The sequence below is a fragment of the Micromonas pusilla genome (assembly GCF_000151265.4).
Source record: "Micromonas pusilla CCMP1545 genomic scaffold MICPUCscaffold_8, whole genome shotgun sequence".
Classification (NCBI taxonomy): domain Eukaryota; kingdom Viridiplantae; phylum Chlorophyta; class Mamiellophyceae; order Mamiellales; family Mamiellaceae; genus Micromonas; species Micromonas pusilla.
The window spans coordinates 967,299-983,385 of NW_003315889.1; the positions used below are offsets into that span (position 1 = coordinate 967,299).

Below are 16,087 nucleotides of genomic sequence, written 5' to 3' on the forward strand. Positions count from 1 at the left end.
TGCGGTGTGCGAGGTAGAGCTCGGCGGGTGAAGACCGCGCGGTGCGTGGACGGCGACGGCGGTCGTGCCGGTGCGTGCCTTCGTCTGCGGCGCGGGCGCGACGACCGGGCGGCGAGGAGGGTGTCCGATTGCGCCTCTACTACGAGTACGGTCAGCGCGTCCGAAATATCTACGGGTGAGATTTCATGCGAAGGTTCACCGGTCATTTGAAAGGCGTCGCGATCAAACGTTGAACCCGAGTTTAGGGTGAATTTTGTGTAGCATCGACTTTAGCTTTCATCAGGCTGCGTTCTGTTCGCTTTCCCGGTCAACACGCGCAGCTCGCCTTCGAATCCGCGCGCGCCTTCGCACACTTCGACCGCGCCGGCCGCCGTCACACGCGCACAGCCCGCGAAGATGAAGATCGAGGAGGTCCAGAGCACGACGAAGCGGCAGCGCGTGGCGACGCACACGCACATCAAGGTCAGCCTCCGCGCGCGCCGACGGACGGACGGACGATCGATCGGCGACGATCCAGCCGGCACTCCTCCTCAATTCTTCCTCCTTCCTTTCGCGCCGTCCGACGGTTGACCGTCCGCGATCGCGCGCCCCTCCCCCCCCGCCCCGCCCTCGCTGACGCGCGATCGATCCCCCAACATCCCGTCCATTTCGCACCATCCCCCCGACGCGCGCCGCAGGGTCTCGGCCTGAAAGAGGACGGCGTCGCGCTCGACCTCGCCGCGGGATGGGTCGGGCAGGAGTCCGCGCGCGAGGCTGCGGGCGTCGTCGTGGACATGATCAAACAAAAGAAGATGGCCGGCCGAGCGCTTCTCATGGCGGGCGCGCCGGGGACGGGGAAGACCGCGCTCGCGCTCGGGATCGCGCAGGAGCTGGGAACGAAGGTGCCGTTCTGTCCCATGGTCGGCAGCGAGGTGTACAGCTCCGAGGTGAAGAAGACGGAGATCTTGATGGAAAACTTTCGACGCGCGATCGGGCTTCGAATCAAAGAAAACAAAGAGGTGTACGAGGGCGAAGTCACGGAGCTGACGCCGGAGGAGACGGAGAGCACGGGGGGGGGCTACGGCAAGGTCATCTCCCACGTCGTCATCGGCCTCAAGACGGTCAAGGGCACGAAGCAGCTCAAGCTGGACCCTACCATCTACGACGCCATGCGAAAGGAGAGCGTCCAAGTAGGCGACGTCATCTACATCGAGGCCAACAGCGGCAGCGTGAAGCGCGTGGGGAGGTGCGACGCGTACGCCACGGAGTTTGACCTCGAGGCGGAACAGTACGTCCCGCTGCCCAAGGGGGACGTGCACAAGAAGAAGGAGATCGTTCAAGACGTCACGCTGCACGATCTAGATTCGGCCAACGCGAAGCCGCAGGGCGGCCAGGACATCATGTCCGTCATGGGTCAGATGATGAAGTCCAAGAAGACGGAGATCACGGAGAAGCTGCGGCAGGAGATCAACAAGGTCGTGAACCGGTACATCGACACCGGCGTCGCGGAGCTCGTCCCCGGGGTTCTCTTCATCGACGAGGTGCACATGCTCGACATCGAGTGCTTCACCTACCTGAATCGCGCGTTGGAGTCGTCGCTCGCGCCTATCGTCGTCTTCGCCACCAACCGCGGCATCTGCGAGATCAAAGGCACGGACGGCATGAGCGCGCCGCACGGCGTCCCGGTGGACCTCCTCGACCGTCTCGTGATCATTCGAACGCTGCCGTACACCCCGGAGGAGATGGTGAAAATCCTCGCGGTGAGAGCGACGGTGGAGGGCCTCGTCGTGGACGAGGAGAGCCTCGCGTACCTCGGCGACGTCGGCGAGCGGGCGTCGCTGCGGCACGCGGTGCAGCTGCTCACGCCCGCGTCCGTGCTCGCGAAGACGAACGGGCGGGAGGAGATCACGATCGGGGACTTGGAGGAGGTTGGCGAGCTGTTCTTGGACGCGAAGGCGAGCGCGAAGCTTCTCACGGAGCAGGCGGACAAGTATCTGTCGTGAGGAGGGAGGTCCTTCGGCGGGAGGGAAGAAGGAGAGGAGCTCCATCCAGAAGACGAGGCCGAGTGAGCACAGCGCGCGCGCTGTGTGATGATGATGATGATGATGATGATGACTAGAATACTCGTGTGTGTTCAAACTCTCATCAGTCTTGTCGCGTCTAAAGTTTTTTGTACGTCGTCACGACGGCAGGGTACCGCGCGCGCGCGCGGTGCGATCAGAGTCAGGGTCAACTCGCGAAATCAAAGTACATCCCCGCGGGGTCGCGGCGTCCGGCAGCGCGTCGATCGATCGATCGATCGATCTCTTCGCTTCGCTCAAGACGCCGCCTCCACGCCCGCGGCGACGGAGGGATCGTCCGTTATGTACACCTGATCCCCCCACCCGCCGACGCCGACGCCTCCGTCCCCCGGCGCCGGCTGACCCCCCGCGCCCGCGCCCGCGCCCGCGCCCGCGTCCCCGCCGCCGCCCGCGCCCGGTCCGCGCGTCGTCGTCGTCGCGCGCTGCTGCTGCTGCTCATCGCTCCCGCTACCGTTCGAGTTCAGAGACCCCTCCTCGGTGCCGCCCGCGCCGCCGCCCACGCTTCCGCCCATCATCGTCGCCCGCGCGCCGACGCCGCTGCCCACGCCGTGCGCCGCCGCGTGCCCGCCGCCGGGCCCGAGCCCTCTCTCGTCGAACGCGCCCTCGGACGCGTTCACGAACGTCGGGCATCCCGCGCCGATGAGCTTGATCTGGTCCTCCCACATCCGCTCGCACATCAGGTTCGCGCCGAGGTTTTGCATGAGAAGCATCACCGTCTCTCGGTCCACCGAGGACATCCGCGAGAGTTTCTCTTTGCACGAGGCTCGGACGTCCGGGTCGAAAATCTCCGCGAGGAACGTGTACACGACGAAGAAATCCGGGGTTTGCCCCTTCTTCATCGCGCCGTTTCCACCGCCGCCGTGCTGCCCTTTAAACGCGTTAGCGTTGCCCGCCGCGACGTGCGCGTGTTGCGGCGCGGCGCCGTCGCCGAGCCACCCCCCGCTCATCGGCCCCGGGCCGGGCTGCGCGTAGCCCCCCGGGCCCATGCCCCACCCTTGCCCCGGCCCGCCCGGACCTTGCATCCTACGCGCGGCGTGCTGGTACTGGTGGTACCCGCGCTCCGCGTCGGCCTGCGCGGCGGCGGCCGCGGCCGCTCGCGCTCGCGCGGCGGCGGCGGCGGCGGCTTCCTTCTTCGCCGCCGCAGCCGCGGCTCTCTTCCCTCCGCGCGATGGCGCGCCGCCCGCGGTGGATTTTTGCGGGTACGGCGTCGCGGACTTGCGTTTCGGTCGCGGCGGCGGGATGTGCTCGCCCGTGCCGTTCTTTTGGACCTGTGGGGGCCGGGGAGGGGAGAGAGAGAGAGAGACGTCGGCGGGTGTCGGGTGTCGAAAAAAAAACAGTCCAGCATCAGATGGTTCGAACAGCGACGAGGCGGGCGGTTTACGTTTCTTCCTCTCCGTCGACCGGAGGGGCGGCGGGTCCGACGCGGCGGGGGGATCTGTCGCGCGCGCACCTTTAGGAAATACTTCTGCGCGTGGCTCCTGATCTGAATCACCGTCTTCGTCCCGACGTACGTCTCGATCTTTTTCCAGTCCCGGTCGTACCTGCGACGAGGAAGGGAGAGCGCGGTCAGCGGCCGCGCGTCGACGGTGGAGAGACGAATTCGACGAACTGAATTCCACGGTTTCCGCTCGCGGGTCGGGGGGGTGGGGCGGGGCGAAGGCGCGACGCACATGTTGATAGCCTCGAGGAACATGTTGTGCTCCTTCTCCGTCCACGACTCCCGGCTCTTGGTTATCGTGTACGGCTTGCGCGCCTTGCTCGCGTCGGGTTTCATCGTCGAGGCGAGCGAGATCCCTCCCGGCGCCGTCTCCGTCGCGCGAGGCGAAAAACCGGTTCGACGCGAGCGCCCGGAAAACGTCCGCCGCGCCCGCGCGCGACGACGCCCGCGGGGTGTGGCGCCGCGCGAGAGGTCGCTCGACGACGCGCGATGAACTCGAGGTCCTTCGCGGTGCGATGCGGGCGGTCGTCCGTCGTTCAGACGCCGCGAGGAGTGGCCGCGTCGCGACGGGGAAACGAGCGAAAACACCTCGACGTCGCGTCGACGCGGAATAACGTTCTGTACTCGGGCGCCCGCGGACGCTCGTGATTGGTGGAAATTCTAGAGATATTCTCGATTCGCCCCTGATATTTTTCGCGGCCGCGCGTCGAGGAAAATGACTCGGAAACGACGAGTCAATTTGGTCGTCTCGTCGACGAAACACGCGGTTTGCCACGTGGACTGAACCGAGCCGGGGAAACCCGTGTCCTGAAACCAGTGTAAGTTGTTACTGCGAAGGTGTCCGGCGCGAAGCGCGTGCAGTGAGGAAAAACGAGGCGCTGTGAACAAAGTTGGCACGCTACCAAGTCGCCTCCCCCGCTTCTTCTCTCGACGTCGAGAGCGCTCGCGTCGCGCGCGTCGTCGTCGCGCGATGCATCGAACGGCTCGTCCACGCATCGCGCGCCGGCCGTTCACGACGACGCGTCGCTCGCCGCCGCGCCAGCCGCCGCCGCCGCCGCGTAGTAAAAATGAAAAATAGTCTCTCTTTAATCCTCGTCCGAGTCCTCGTCCGAGTCCGCGGCCGCGTACTGCGCCTGCGCGAACGACGTCGCCCTGCCGCGCCGGCTCGCGCGACCGCCCTCGATGATGTTCGACGTGTCGACCTCGTCCCCGGAGAGGTCCTCGACGACGTCGCTGTTCACGCTGTCCTCGTCGTCGCCGCCCTCGGCCTTCTTCTTCGGGTCGTTCCATACCAAGCGACGTCGGGGTGGAGTTGAAAGGCGTCAGAAGCGGAGTTGAAAGGCGTCGAGGGTGGGGATTGAAAGCGAGGGGTGGGCGGAGAGATGCGCCGGGAAAAGTCCTTAAGGATCGGCGTTCACCACGCCAACGCGGTCGTATGGGGACCAGTGTGTAGAACGCGCCTTCTTCTTCTTCTTCTTCTTCTCCACCTTGGCCTTCTTCGCGGCGGGCTCCTCCTCCTCCTCGTCGTCGCTCGTCTCCGCCTCGGAGTCGACGTCCTCTTCCTCGGAGTCGACGTCGTCGATGATGTCTTTCTCTGTTGGCGTTCACGGCGGGGGTGGGAGGGGAGAAGCGCGTCGGTCGGCGGAACGATTCGACGGACGACGACGACGACGACGTGTTTTTGGCGCGAGAGAGGAGGATCGATCGAATCGATTTGAAAAACGACGTCGGCGATCGGCGCGCGCGCGTCGCGGCGGCGGATCGAACGAGGAGGACGCGTCGCGGGGTGATCCGATCTGCGCGCGTACCGGTCATGGTCGCTGACGCGTGCGGTGGTGTCTGCGTGCCCCGTGCGGCGCGAAGTGACGACGAGACGACGCCTCCTCGATCGAGAAAACGTCGTGGCTGCCGAGAACGCGGCGCGGTCAGGTCGAAGAAACAGAAGTGCAGTGCCAGCCGCAATTCCTCGCTCGTCCGTCCACTCCCTCGCCGCGCACCGCTCGCACGGCCGTCGCGATGGGTCGCCCGGCCCCGCCCGTCTCGCTCATCGCGTCCATCCCCCCCATATGGATCACGATGGGGAAGATCTTCCTCACGCTGTTCGCCGTGCTCTTCGCGCTGTCCACGACGCTCACGCGCGCGGTGCGCATTAGCAAAGGCCGGGGCGAGGGCACGCTGCGGTTCGTGGAAGCGAAAGCGCGGTTCTTAGCGGACGCGAAAGAGAATCCGTCGAAGCACCACGCGGAGATATTCATCATCAAGTACAGCGCGGTGTGGATACTCTCCGTGGGCGTCGTCATCGCGTCGCGCGCGTACGAGTGGTGGGGGCGATGGGGGTACATCGTGTACTGCGGCGCCTGCGCGGCGCCGTACGTGGTAACGCCCCTTCTTCGGCCGTTAAAAGGCGACCGAACCCCCGCCGGGGCGTCCTCGATCGCGACCTGGTACATCCTCAAGGCGAACGCGTGGATCGCGGTGTTCTCGTTCATCGGGAACTACTGGTACACGCACTACTTTTACGGCGTCCTGAAGGCGAATTACACCTTCGACGCGCACCGACTCAACGACGTCCCGATAAGCATGTACCTCATGACGCACGCGTACTTCATGTTCTACCACGCGCTCACGAACTGCGCGCTTCGGTTCGTGAAGAGCAAGTACGAGGACGACGCCGCGCGGTGGGTGTTCACGTGCGCGCTCGTCGCCGTCATGGCGTACACGACCGCGTTCATGGAGTCGCTCACGATTTGCGGGTTTCCGTATTACACGTTCGCGGATCGCGATAAAGCGTACACGCTCGGGTCTGCGTTTTACGGTATTTATTTCCTCGTCTCGTTCCCGATGTTTTTACGCGTCGACGAGGACGTCGTCGGCGGGGGGAAGCGCGGCGGCGGGAAGGGGCGCACGACGCACTGGACGACCTTTTGGGAGGCGATGGGAAGCGGCATGGCGGTGCTGTGTCTCCTCGACTTCGTCCGCGTCCACCTCGGTCTGGACTTTTGCATGTACGCGAAGGGGCACTGACGGACGAGGGAGGGAGGCGCGAAATTAATAATACGGCACGTCGTGAGCGAGAGAGAGACGTCGACGCGACGCGCGGCGCGGGCGTGTGGTTGACGCTAAGCGTGCGTAATTGAATTATTACTTAGTGTGCCCGCGACTGGAGTCGTCGCCGTCGCTTTCTTCTATTTCTCCTCCCTCCTTCAGCGCGCGCTCCTCGCGCTCCTCCCCCCCGTGGACATGCGCTCGCTGAGCCGGCTCTTCGACCGCGTCGCCGGCGGTCGCCCCGCCACTTTCATCGCGAACGGCTCCAAGTGCGCGATCAAAGCCCCGACCGATCGAATCGAGAGCTCGAGCGCGTTCATGGCGTTCGCCTCCTCCCTTGCCTTGTCCGGCCGCTGCTGCTCGATGTACGTTAACCGTCGGTGCCGGTGCGTTCCCAAGGTGTTACTCATGATCTCCGAGATGCTGCGGATGCGGCACAGCGTCTTCCCCGCGCACGCGACGACGAGAGCCCTCGAGGAGTCGCGCGTGAGGTTGCACACCGTTCGCGTCGCCGCCGCGACGAGCGAAGGCCGGTCGCGGCACATCTGCATGTGTTCCGTGATGACCGTGATCGAATCTCGAGCCTCGAAAACCGCCCGCGCTGGGCCGTTTTCATCCGCGCTGAGGTTCTCGAGGAGATCGTACGCGCTCGAGAGCACGGACTCGTGGTTCGCGCCGCGATCGCACTGTCGAATCGTGCGGAACAACGCCTGAAGCGCTCTCGGCGACGACGCGACGTCGCGGCACACGGACGACCACCGCGTCGCGCGCGCGAGATCCGACAGCGCCTCCTTGACCTCTCTGAGCTTCTTCGGGGCGTGCAGCGTCGCGACCGCGGCGACTGTCTTCAAGCCGATGCGCAGGTGCGGATGTATCTTCGCGCGCGCGCGCGAGGCGATCACGCGCGACCGCAGCTCGGCCATCGCCGGCTGCGCGGCGTCCCGCGCGATTCTCGTCAGGAACCCGCGCGCGCGGCGAGTGATCACTTCCGCGGCGACGTTTCGCTTCACGAACCGTCGCACGAGCCACCCCCTCGTCGCGGCCTGAACGATCACCGCGGCGAGATCTTCGAGCTCGGCGAGCTGCGCGGCGTGGTACGCGCGTCGAGCCGCGGCGCCGCGCGCGTACTTTTGACACGTCACCGCGGCGGCGCGCGTCGCGAGAAACCGTCTTCGCTCCGCCGCCGCCCGCGCCCGGCGCTGGCACACCGCGGCGTAATACCGCAGAAACGCGTAGTCCATGTAGTGCATCCACGCGCGGAACTTCGTCTGGATCGTGATCGCGGCCGCGCGGTGTTCCGCCTCCTCCGCGGCGCGAAGGAAGGCGATCGCGTCGCGCGCGCGTTTCCCCCGCCACGCGGCTTGCACCGCCGTCGCCGCCGCCGTCGCCGCGCGCTCGTGTCGCAGTTTTCGCGCGAGATGACGCGCGATGACGCCGCGCCGGTAAGCCTGGAACGTCACCACGGCGCATAACACGTCGAGGTAGTCCTCCCTGGCGATCCACCCGCGGACGTGCCTCTGAATACACCGCGCGGCGTCCTCGGCTTTGTTCGCCGCCGCCGACGCTTTGAACGCTCTCCTCGCGAGAAACGTTCGCGTCCAAGACTGAATCACCGTCGCGCTGTACACCGCCTCCGCGTAGTCCAACCGCGCGATGAGCCTTCGGACGTGCTTCTGTATCACCACCGCGGCGTGATGCTCCCGCCGGCGCATCGCGTCGAGGAGCGACGCGTACGCGACGCGGTCGCGGCAACCGCGCCACGACGCTTGAATCGTAGCGGCGGCGTACCACGCGTCGGCGTAATCCGCGCGCGCTTGCCACCCGCGGAAGTGCGCTTGGATCGTCGTTGCGGCGTCTACCGCGCGCGTTCGCGCGTCTCGAGCGATCTTGCCGCGGCGGAAGCGCTGCGTCGTGATCGCCGCGCGTTTCAGAGCGAGGTACGCGCGGCGCTGGCGCCCGCCGCGGCAGTACGCTTGGCACATGATCGTCACGCACTTCACGTCGAGCCAGTTCTCGAACGCCCAGTACCCGCGGAAATGTTTTTGGATGCGAATCGCCGCGTCATGACGTTTCAGGTCCTCCGCGTCTTGAATCGCCTTCCTGCGTCGGTTCGCCTCGCACTTCGCGAGGAACATCCGCGCGTTCTTCTGAAGCGAAATCGTCGCCGCGAGTCGCGACTTGTACTTGCCCCAGACGCGGCGCCAAAACGTCCCTCGCGTCCACGCCTGGATCGTAACCGCCGCTCTGCGTGCGTTAATAAACGCCCGACGACCGCTCCACGCCCGCACGTTCGCCTGAATGACCGTCGCCGCCGCGGACTCCCACTTCCACTCGAGGAAAAACGACCTCCGCTGCGAACGTTTCCAGTGCGCTTGAATCGTCACCGTCGCGCGCTTCACCGCGGCGAATCGCCGCCGCGCCACCGCGCCCCTGCGCGCCGTCTGCGCCGCGATCGTCGCCCACAGGACGTCGTCGTTCCGCAACCGAAGCAGCCACCCCCGCGCGATCTTCTGAATCATCACCGCGGCTTGAATCTTATGCCGTTTCCACAGCCGCGCGTCTCGCCCGCGCCACGCCGCTTGCGTCGCGACGACGGCTCGCGACCGCGCCTTCGCTTCCTTCCTCCCGGCGAACCCGCGCCACCGCTTCGCGACGACCATCTGCGCGGCGACCCAGCGGTGCAACGTCCCCGGCGCCCAGTGCGTCCACCGCCACGCGCGCTGCACCTTCCTCGCGGCCGCGCCCTCGGTCCTGTGCCCGAGCAAACGCGCGCAGAGGAAGAGGAGGTAGCCGGCGACGACTTTGCCGTCGGGGCCGCCGCCGCCGCCGCGCGCGACATCCGCGGGGCCGAACGTCGGCTCCGGGACGTCCCCGAGCGCGGCGCACAGCCCCCTGACGATGTCGAAGTTATGCTCGCACGCCGCGGTCGCGACGATCGCGTCTCGGGTCACCCCTCGCGCGGGGTTATCGGGGCGCGCGCTCGCCCACGCCGTCGGCGCGGCGCTCGGGTCGAATCCCGCCGGCGGGTTCTTGACCAGACCCAGCGGCAAAAGCTCCGGGGCGTACGCGTGCACGAGCGCGCACAGCGCGCGGCCGTCCGCGAACGACGTCGTCGCGTCCGTTATCGCGACGCCGTAGTTGGCGCACACCGCCCTCGCCCAGCGAAGGAGCATCGTCTCGTGCCCGGCGGAGAGCGACGCGGTCTCGACGCCGACGCGCGCGTCTGCGAGTTCCTCTTCAAACACCGCCCGCGTTCGCCGTTCTTCCTCCTCCGGGGAGACGTCTTCTTCGTTCGCGGCGTCATCGTAGCGGGACGACGCCGCGGGCGCGAGGGTGTCTCTGTGGAACCCGCGGTGTTCTTTCCCCGCCATGATCTGCGCGCGGCGTCTCTCTTTCCACTCTGCGATTTCATTCTCGAGGACGCTCCCCGGAAGCATCCCCGGGGCTTGGAAATGCATCATTAGCCCGTACAGCAACCCGAGCGTGTTCGCGAGGTGCCCGTCGACGATATCCTCCGGATTCGTGTCGAGCGCGACCCCGCACGACGCCGCGGTGTCCAGCGCGGCGCGGACGTTGTGCGCCTTCGCCGCGCGCGACTCCGCGGGAAATTTCACCCGTCGCATCACGCCGTCGTCCCCGCGTCGCTCGCTCATATTCTCCACGAGCCGGCACAACCGAACGCCGTCGCGCAAATCCACCGCGAGGCGCGTGGTCTTGAAGTCGTACTCGCGTATCGGCTCCTGGGCGTGGTGTAAGACGTACCCGAGGTGTTTCAAGTGCCGCAGCACGTCGCCTTCGCCGTGGCAGCTCGCCTGCAGCGCCGCGCGCGCGACTGCGGCGGACGACTTTATCGGCGCGCGCGATCGGAACAACAGAGGCGTGCTCGGGTCGAGACCCGCCTGCGCGCGGTCGAGCAGGAACGTCAAAAGGAGCGTCCGCTTCAACACCGTGGACGCGAGGATCTCGTGGTAGCCCTCCGCGAACGGCGGCGCGCCGACGCCGCCGACGCCGAACTCCATCTCGAGCTCGCGGTCTCGAAGCAACGCGTCGACGAGCGCGGCGCGCTCCGTTCTCCGCCGCCCGAACGCGTCGACGCGCTCGTCCTCGCGCTCGCCGTGCCCGAGATCGAGATCTCCGGGGTTGCCCAGGATCGTGTCCACGACCGCGCGCAGCCAAAACAGCGAGTAACACCCGAGCGCGTCTTTAAACTCGCGCCTCAGTCGGACGTCCTCCATGAACGACCCGCCATCCTTCCCCGCGCCGTTGGCGAGCGCGACGGCTTCCTCTCGCGCGCTCCCGACCGTCCCGCGCAAACGGAGCTTTCCGTCGTCCACGTGCGCTTCCGCGCGGAGGATCACGTCCTGGACTTCCGCGTCTTCGGAGTAGAGCCGCCACAGCCGCGCGCGCGCGGCGGCGTCGAGTCTTCGCGCCTTGGCCGCGCGCGAGGAGCCCCCTTCCTCCCGAGCCGCCTCGTCGTCGTCGTCGTCCCCCGCGGCGGGCGCGATGGCGCGGTTGAGCCAGTCCGTGAACGCGCGCTCTTGCTGTCGCACCCAGAACTGGCTGTGAAACGCCTCGAAGTTTGGCCGCGGAACGCGCGCGTCGGCGGCCGCGTCGGCGGCGGCGTCGGTTTTCAGCCTCCGCGCGCGCGACGACGACGACGGTTTCGGAGATTTCCCCGCGCGGTGCCGCGGCGGTTTCCTCAGCGACAGCGCCTTGCTCACCGCGGGGACGCCGAACGGCTTCACTCTCTTCCTCGCGGTAGCGTTCACGCCACCCGCGTCGTCGCCGTCGCCGTCGCCGTCGCCGTCGCCGTCCCACGCCGAAGCGAACGCGACGTTCCCGATCCAAGTGCACGACGCGTCGCCGACGCTGTCGCGCTCGGCCCGCGCGCGTTTCCCCCCAGACGCGCGTTTCCCCGCGGACGACGTCGAGACGTCGCTTCCGCGCCGCGACCGCGCTCTTCCCCCGACCCGAACGAGGCTGGCGCTGTTCCCATTCAGCGTCCCTAGGACGCCGCCGCCGCCGCCGCTCGCGCTCGACCGCCGCGGGTTGTACGTATACGAGTACTTCCCGGCCGTCGTCGTCGTCTCGCGCTCTCCTCCTCCTCCTCCTCCTCTCGCGACGGCGCCGCCGCGCAGTCGAATCTTCGCCGCCGCCGCGGTCCCTCCCGCGCCGCCGTCGAAGACGACCTTCACGATGCCGCAGTACGCGCTGGCGGTCGCCCTCGGCGGGCACCACGACACGCGCACGAGCTCGCTCCCGCCGGCGGGCACGGAGACGCGGTCGGGGTCGATCAAGAATCCTTCGTCTCGCGGGATCCCGACGAACGACGCGTCCGCGCGCGACGGCGTGTCGTTCGATATCCTCAGCGGCAGCGTCTTGACCCTGCCGACCGCGGCGTCGTCGAACCGCAGCAACGGGACGTCGTCCGGGCGTCCCAGGCGCAGAAGCGTTGGCGCGACGTCGCGTCCGAGCGCCGGTCGCGTCGCGCGCGACGTCGAGACGAACGCGGACGACGACGACGACGACGACGACGCGGACGACGCCTTCGACGGCGGGCGGTAGACGCCCGCGCGCGCCGCGTTCTCCTTGTCGTCCATGCCGTACGACGTGCTCGGGATCATCGCGCGCGGTGCGCGTCGCCGCCGCGGTCCGCCCTCCGTCGACGCGTCGCTCGTCGCGCGACCGGCGGCTGAATCTTCAGCTGTCGCGGTCTCTGTCGTATTTCGCGAACGCCGACCGACGACGCGCGTTCGCGTCCCGACGCGCGTCTCCCCGCGCGCGCCGGCGTTCGCTATCCTCCCCGACCGCTTCGCGAGCGTCGATGCGGTCGATGCGTCGACCGCGCGGCGTGCGAGGACCGCGCGAGACTTCGCGTCGCGCCCCGCGCCGTGCCCGTCTTTGTGTCGCGAGATTGGGGGGAACGTCACGGGACGGACCGGCACGCAGAGAAGCACCGGTCGGTCGGCAACACGTCCGCTCTCCACGAGAAAACGACGACCGCCTCCGACCGAGCGGCAGACCGCGGCGCGCGCTCGCTCGCGCGCGCGATGGAGGAGGACAAGAGCGCCGACGCGGCGGCCCCGGCGGCGATGCCGAAGGCGTCCACGCAACCCAGAGGCGGTCCGCGGGTGCGATATCCCGCGCATCGCGTCCGCGTCGCCGTCCATCGCGCGGCGTCGCCCCTCGCCCCATCCGTCCGTCGTCGCGTCGTCGAACGCGCGAACCAGCCGCACGTTACCCCTGCCCCTCTCCTCATGAGAGGCGTCGCAGTAAAACATCACGCGGAGAGTACCATGGGGGATATATCTTTCTTGCCCGGCTTCGCTCTCACCGCCGGGCTCGACAAAGCACCTCCGACATACGTTCCGATCCGACGCGTCGTCCGAGAAGGAATCGATCGACCTCTCGTCGCGCTGCGTGCTTGTTGTTCTTCTTCTTCTTCTTCTCACATTCGCTCGCGCGCGCCGTCCGTTCGTCCCTTCCTCCGTCCATCGCAGGGCTCGCGCCCGACCGCGCGAGGGAAGCGCCGCTCGCGCCGCGGCGAGGACAAGATGGCGTTCCTGACGCGAAAGGTCGACAGGTGGATCGACGATCACCCGAAGCTCTACGCGCTCGGCACTTTGGCGACGTTGGCGCTCGTCGCGCGCGTCTTTTGGGCGGTCGCCGGGGACGCGGTCGCCGCGCGGTACGCCGCGTGGCTCGGCCCCGCGGTCGACCCGTGGCTGCGTCGGCGGGTGTGGCCGCACTTTAAAGCGCTCGGGATGCTCGCGAGGGAGGAGGCGCCGTGGATGGAGAAGGCGGCGAAGGCGTTCACGCCCAAGGAGCTGTGACGACGCGCGGACGCGAGAGTCTTGTAGACGACGGACAGACAGATCTCGCCAGACGCGTCGACCTCGATTCGATCTCGATTCGATTCGATTCCGTGCGCGATGGATATTCATTCTACTCGCGGCGGGCGTCGTTCTTCCTCGTCGTACCCTCCTTAAAACCCTCCCTGCGAGTCCGGCGCGGGCGCGTTCGCCATCACCTTCGGCGCCTCCCCCGCCCCCCCCGCGTTCCCGACGCCGGCGCCCTTCATCGCGGCGGACACCGCCTGCCCCGGCTCGTCGTACGCTTGGAAGTCCACGCCCACGGCGCCGTCGTTGTACGTGTTCGCCGCGACAACGCCCGCGCCGACGGCGAAGACGACGACGAAGAAGAGCCCCCAGTTCTTGACGACGTCGCCGAGTTTTTCGAAGACGTCGCCGTCCCACGGGTCCTTCTCCAGCATCACCTCCGGAAGCCTCGCGAGCTGCTCCTCGCTCAGCGGCGTCGGCGCGTCCGGGTCCGGGGCTGGGATCTTGACCTTCTTCGCGCGCGCGATCGCGGAGACGCCGCGCGGTCGGGGCCGGGGCATGGCGGCGGCGGCGCGGGAGGGGCGGCGCGAGAGCGACGCGCGCGGCGCCGTCGCCGCCGCCGTCGCGAGCGTCGACGTCGTCGTCATCTTATTACACTATTCGGAAGAGCGTCGCGTGTTTTTATCGCGGCGTCGCGACGACCGAGAAGATCGGTCGACCTCGCGCCGTCGTCGCTCGAGCGTCCCCCTCTCGAGCGTCCGCGCGCGACGGACTCGCGCGATGCCGCGTGGACGAGGCTCGCCGCGCGCGCGCCAAAAAAATTGAGAGAGCCTCCGCGCGGACGCGCGCGCGTCGCGTCGTCGAGTTCGCCGAAAAGGAGGAATCGAACCTCTGGGACGCTAATCCCCTACAGGTTTGAAGCCTGCACCCAAGGCCACTCAAGGTCATTCCGGCGATCTCATTGGGCGCTCGTGAGGTTTATATCCTGCCTTTTGCGGTGAAACTTCGACTTATGGGTGTAAAGTCTCGATCGCCCGGGTGAAAATACACGTCGTGTACCCCCGAAAAAAATTAGGTCTCGCTCGCGTCCGCGGAGCGTCGCTGCGAGCGAGCTGTGTGCGCGCGCGATCGTCGCAATTGAAAGCAAAAGCGGCGGCGCGGGAAGGGACGCCGGACGCGCATCACGCACGATGCTGCGCGTCGCAGAGATGTTCCGCACCGCGCGGATAGCATCGCGCGCGTGGAACGCGCCGTGCGCGCGCGGGATGTGCGCTGGTCCGTCCGTCGGCGAGCGCGACGGTCGCGACGGCGATGACGCGTCGCCGTCCAGTCGCGACGAAGAACCCAGCGAGACGCGGCGCGATCCGCCCGCGGGTGCGCCTCGCGTCCTCCTCGATTTCCTCGTCCGCGACCGCGATGCCCTCCCTCGTTCGCCGTTCTCATCGTCCCCTCCCTTCGCGTCGCCCCCGCGCGATCCAGGCGCGAGCGAGACCGAGGCGTCCGCGTCGACGGACGACGGCGCGAAGCTCGGTCCGGACGGCAAGCCGTGGGTGCCCCCCGAGGAGATCGCGTCCGTCGCGTTCGGTTCGCCCGTGCGTTACCCGCTCACGCGCGGGGATAAGTCGCGAGGGTACCCGAAGATGAACGTCGCGGAGATGTGCGCGGAGATCCGGGGGCGGATATCGGCGAAGCAGATGCCCGGCGAGCGGCACCTGCAGCAGCTCGTGGACAAGGTGACGACCAAGGAAGAAGCCTCCGCGGCGGCGGAGACGATAGCGCAGTTTCATCACGCGCGCGTGCGGGATCCAAAGTTTGGCGCGAAGAGCCGGCTGTCCGGACAGTCCATGAACATGTTCGTGAGCGCGTGCGAGCGCTCGGGGAACGTGACCGCCGCGGTGGAGGCGTTAGAGATGCACAACGCGCTCGGGTTTAGGCTCACGAAAACCGTCTGCGTCAAGGTTTTGCGCTTCGTCGAATCCGCCGAGGGGGAGCTCGCGCTGACCATGCGCGTGTATCGCACGATGCGAGAGGGTAAGATCGGCCTCGGCACGGACGGCGTGATCGTGAACTTGATCGTGCGCGCCGCGGTCAGGGCGAAAGCGTTCGAGGTGGCGAGGGACTGGCTGAAAAAGTTTGCCGACGCCGCCGTCCCCGTTCACTTGAAAAACTACGTCGCGGTGATGCAGCCGGCGATAGATCTCGGGCTGGCGACGTTCGTGATCGACATGCACGACACCATGACGTGCAAGCCGCCGAACAACGCGTTCTCGCTCTTGTCCAAGGCGATGGCGCATCTGTATCTGGACGAGCCCGACGCCGCGGCGAGAGCGTTCGAAGCCGCCGTCGAGGGCGCGATCGCGATGGAGCGGAGGGAGACGGAACGCGCGGGCGGAGGCGGCGGCGGCGACGACGCGACCGACGACGTCGACCCGCACAGAGCCGGGCACGTCCCCGTCAGAACCAGCTTCGCGAGGATTCTCGAGGCGTGGCCCAGGGCGCTGTACGGAGGCGCGGACGTCCCCGAGGACGCGCCGAGCTCGAGCGAGCTGAGACGACGCGTCGAGGCCATGCTGCGGGGCGCCGCGGGGGGCGACGACCGCGACGGCTTCTTCGCGGACGTCGACGCGATGTTCGAGGGCGTGTCGCACGGGGGGCGCGAAGACGGGGAGGAGGAGACGGAGGAGGAGGGCGGGGGCGAAGGGGGT

At 67.6% G+C, this 16,087-nt stretch overlaps 8 protein-coding genes across 8 annotated transcripts; 4 read left to right on the top strand and 4 right to left on the bottom strand.

Annotated features, from left to right (window-relative positions):
* Positions 1–396: 396 nt before the first annotated feature.
* MICPUCDRAFT_19130 (rvb1-like protein) lies at positions 397–1,982 on the top strand (the record flags this gene model as incomplete). The annotated part of the gene is made up of 2 exons (XM_003060424.1): positions 397–462; positions 678–1,982. 2 exons carry the CDS (start codon positions 397–399, stop codon positions 1,980–1,982), a joined length of 1,371 nt encoding a protein of 456 aa, XP_003060470.1.
* A 1,021-nt stretch (positions 1,983–3,003) lies between these two features.
* MICPUCDRAFT_69240 (uncharacterized protein) lies at positions 3,004–4,034 on the bottom strand (the record flags this gene model as incomplete). The annotated part of the gene is made up of 2 exons (XM_003060733.1): positions 3,731–4,034; positions 3,004–3,601 (listed from the first exon to the last, which is right to left on the bottom strand). Exons 1-2 carry the CDS (start codon positions 3,832–3,834, stop codon positions 3,004–3,006), a joined length of 702 nt encoding a protein of 233 aa, XP_003060779.1. The 5' UTR covers positions 3,835–4,034.
* A 124-nt stretch (positions 4,035–4,158) lies between these two features.
* MICPUCDRAFT_69242 (uncharacterized protein) lies at positions 4,159–5,313 on the bottom strand (the record flags this gene model as incomplete). The annotated part of the gene is made up of 1 exon (XM_003060734.1): positions 4,159–5,313. One exon carries the CDS (start codon positions 5,311–5,313, stop codon positions 4,159–4,161), a length of 1,155 nt encoding a protein of 384 aa, XP_003060780.1.
* A 184-nt stretch (positions 5,314–5,497) lies between these two features.
* Positions 5,498–6,657, top strand: MICPUCDRAFT_60333 (uncharacterized protein). The gene has a single exon (XM_003060425.1). It carries the CDS (start codon positions 5,575–5,577, stop codon positions 6,520–6,522), a length of 948 nt encoding a protein of 315 aa, XP_003060471.1. The 5' UTR covers positions 5,498–5,574; the 3' UTR covers positions 6,523–6,657.
* On the bottom strand, positions 6,614–12,143 carry MICPUCDRAFT_60334 (uncharacterized protein; the record flags this gene model as incomplete). Its single annotated transcript, XM_003060735.1, has 1 exon — positions 6,614–12,143. One exon carries the CDS (start codon positions 12,141–12,143, stop codon positions 6,702–6,704), a length of 5,442 nt encoding a protein of 1,813 aa, XP_003060781.1. The 3' UTR covers positions 6,614–6,701.
* Positions 12,144–12,593: 450 nt separating this feature from the next.
* Positions 12,594–13,376, top strand: MICPUCDRAFT_60335 (uncharacterized protein; the record flags this gene model as incomplete). Its single annotated transcript, XM_003060426.1, has 1 exon — positions 12,594–13,376. The coding sequence occupies one exon, from the start codon at positions 12,594–12,596 to the stop codon at positions 13,374–13,376; it is 783 nt and encodes a 260-aa protein (XP_003060472.1).
* An 82-nt stretch (positions 13,377–13,458) lies between these two features.
* MICPUCDRAFT_47966 (uncharacterized protein) lies at positions 13,459–14,167 on the bottom strand. The gene has a single exon (XM_003060736.1). The coding sequence runs from the start codon at positions 14,027–14,029 to the stop codon at positions 13,529–13,531; it is 501 nt and encodes a 166-aa protein (XP_003060782.1). The 5' UTR covers positions 14,030–14,167; the 3' UTR covers positions 13,459–13,528.
* A 423-nt stretch (positions 14,168–14,590) lies between these two features.
* MICPUCDRAFT_60337 (uncharacterized protein) lies at positions 14,591–15,932 on the top strand (the record flags this gene model as incomplete). The annotated part of the gene is made up of 2 exons (XM_003060427.1): positions 14,591–15,882; positions 15,929–15,932. 2 exons carry the CDS (start codon positions 14,591–14,593, stop codon positions 15,930–15,932), a joined length of 1,296 nt encoding a protein of 431 aa, XP_003060473.1.
* Between the last annotated feature and the right edge of the window lie 155 nt (positions 15,933–16,087).

Coding starts and splice junctions, on each gene's coding strand:
- MICPUCDRAFT_60333 (XM_003060425.1), top strand. CDS start 5,575: ATGGGGAAGATCTTCCTCACGCTGTTCGCCGTGCTCTTCGCGCTGTCC.
- MICPUCDRAFT_47966 (XM_003060736.1), bottom strand. CDS start 14,029: ATGACGACGACGTCGACGCTCGCGACGGCGGCGGCGACGGCGCCGCGC.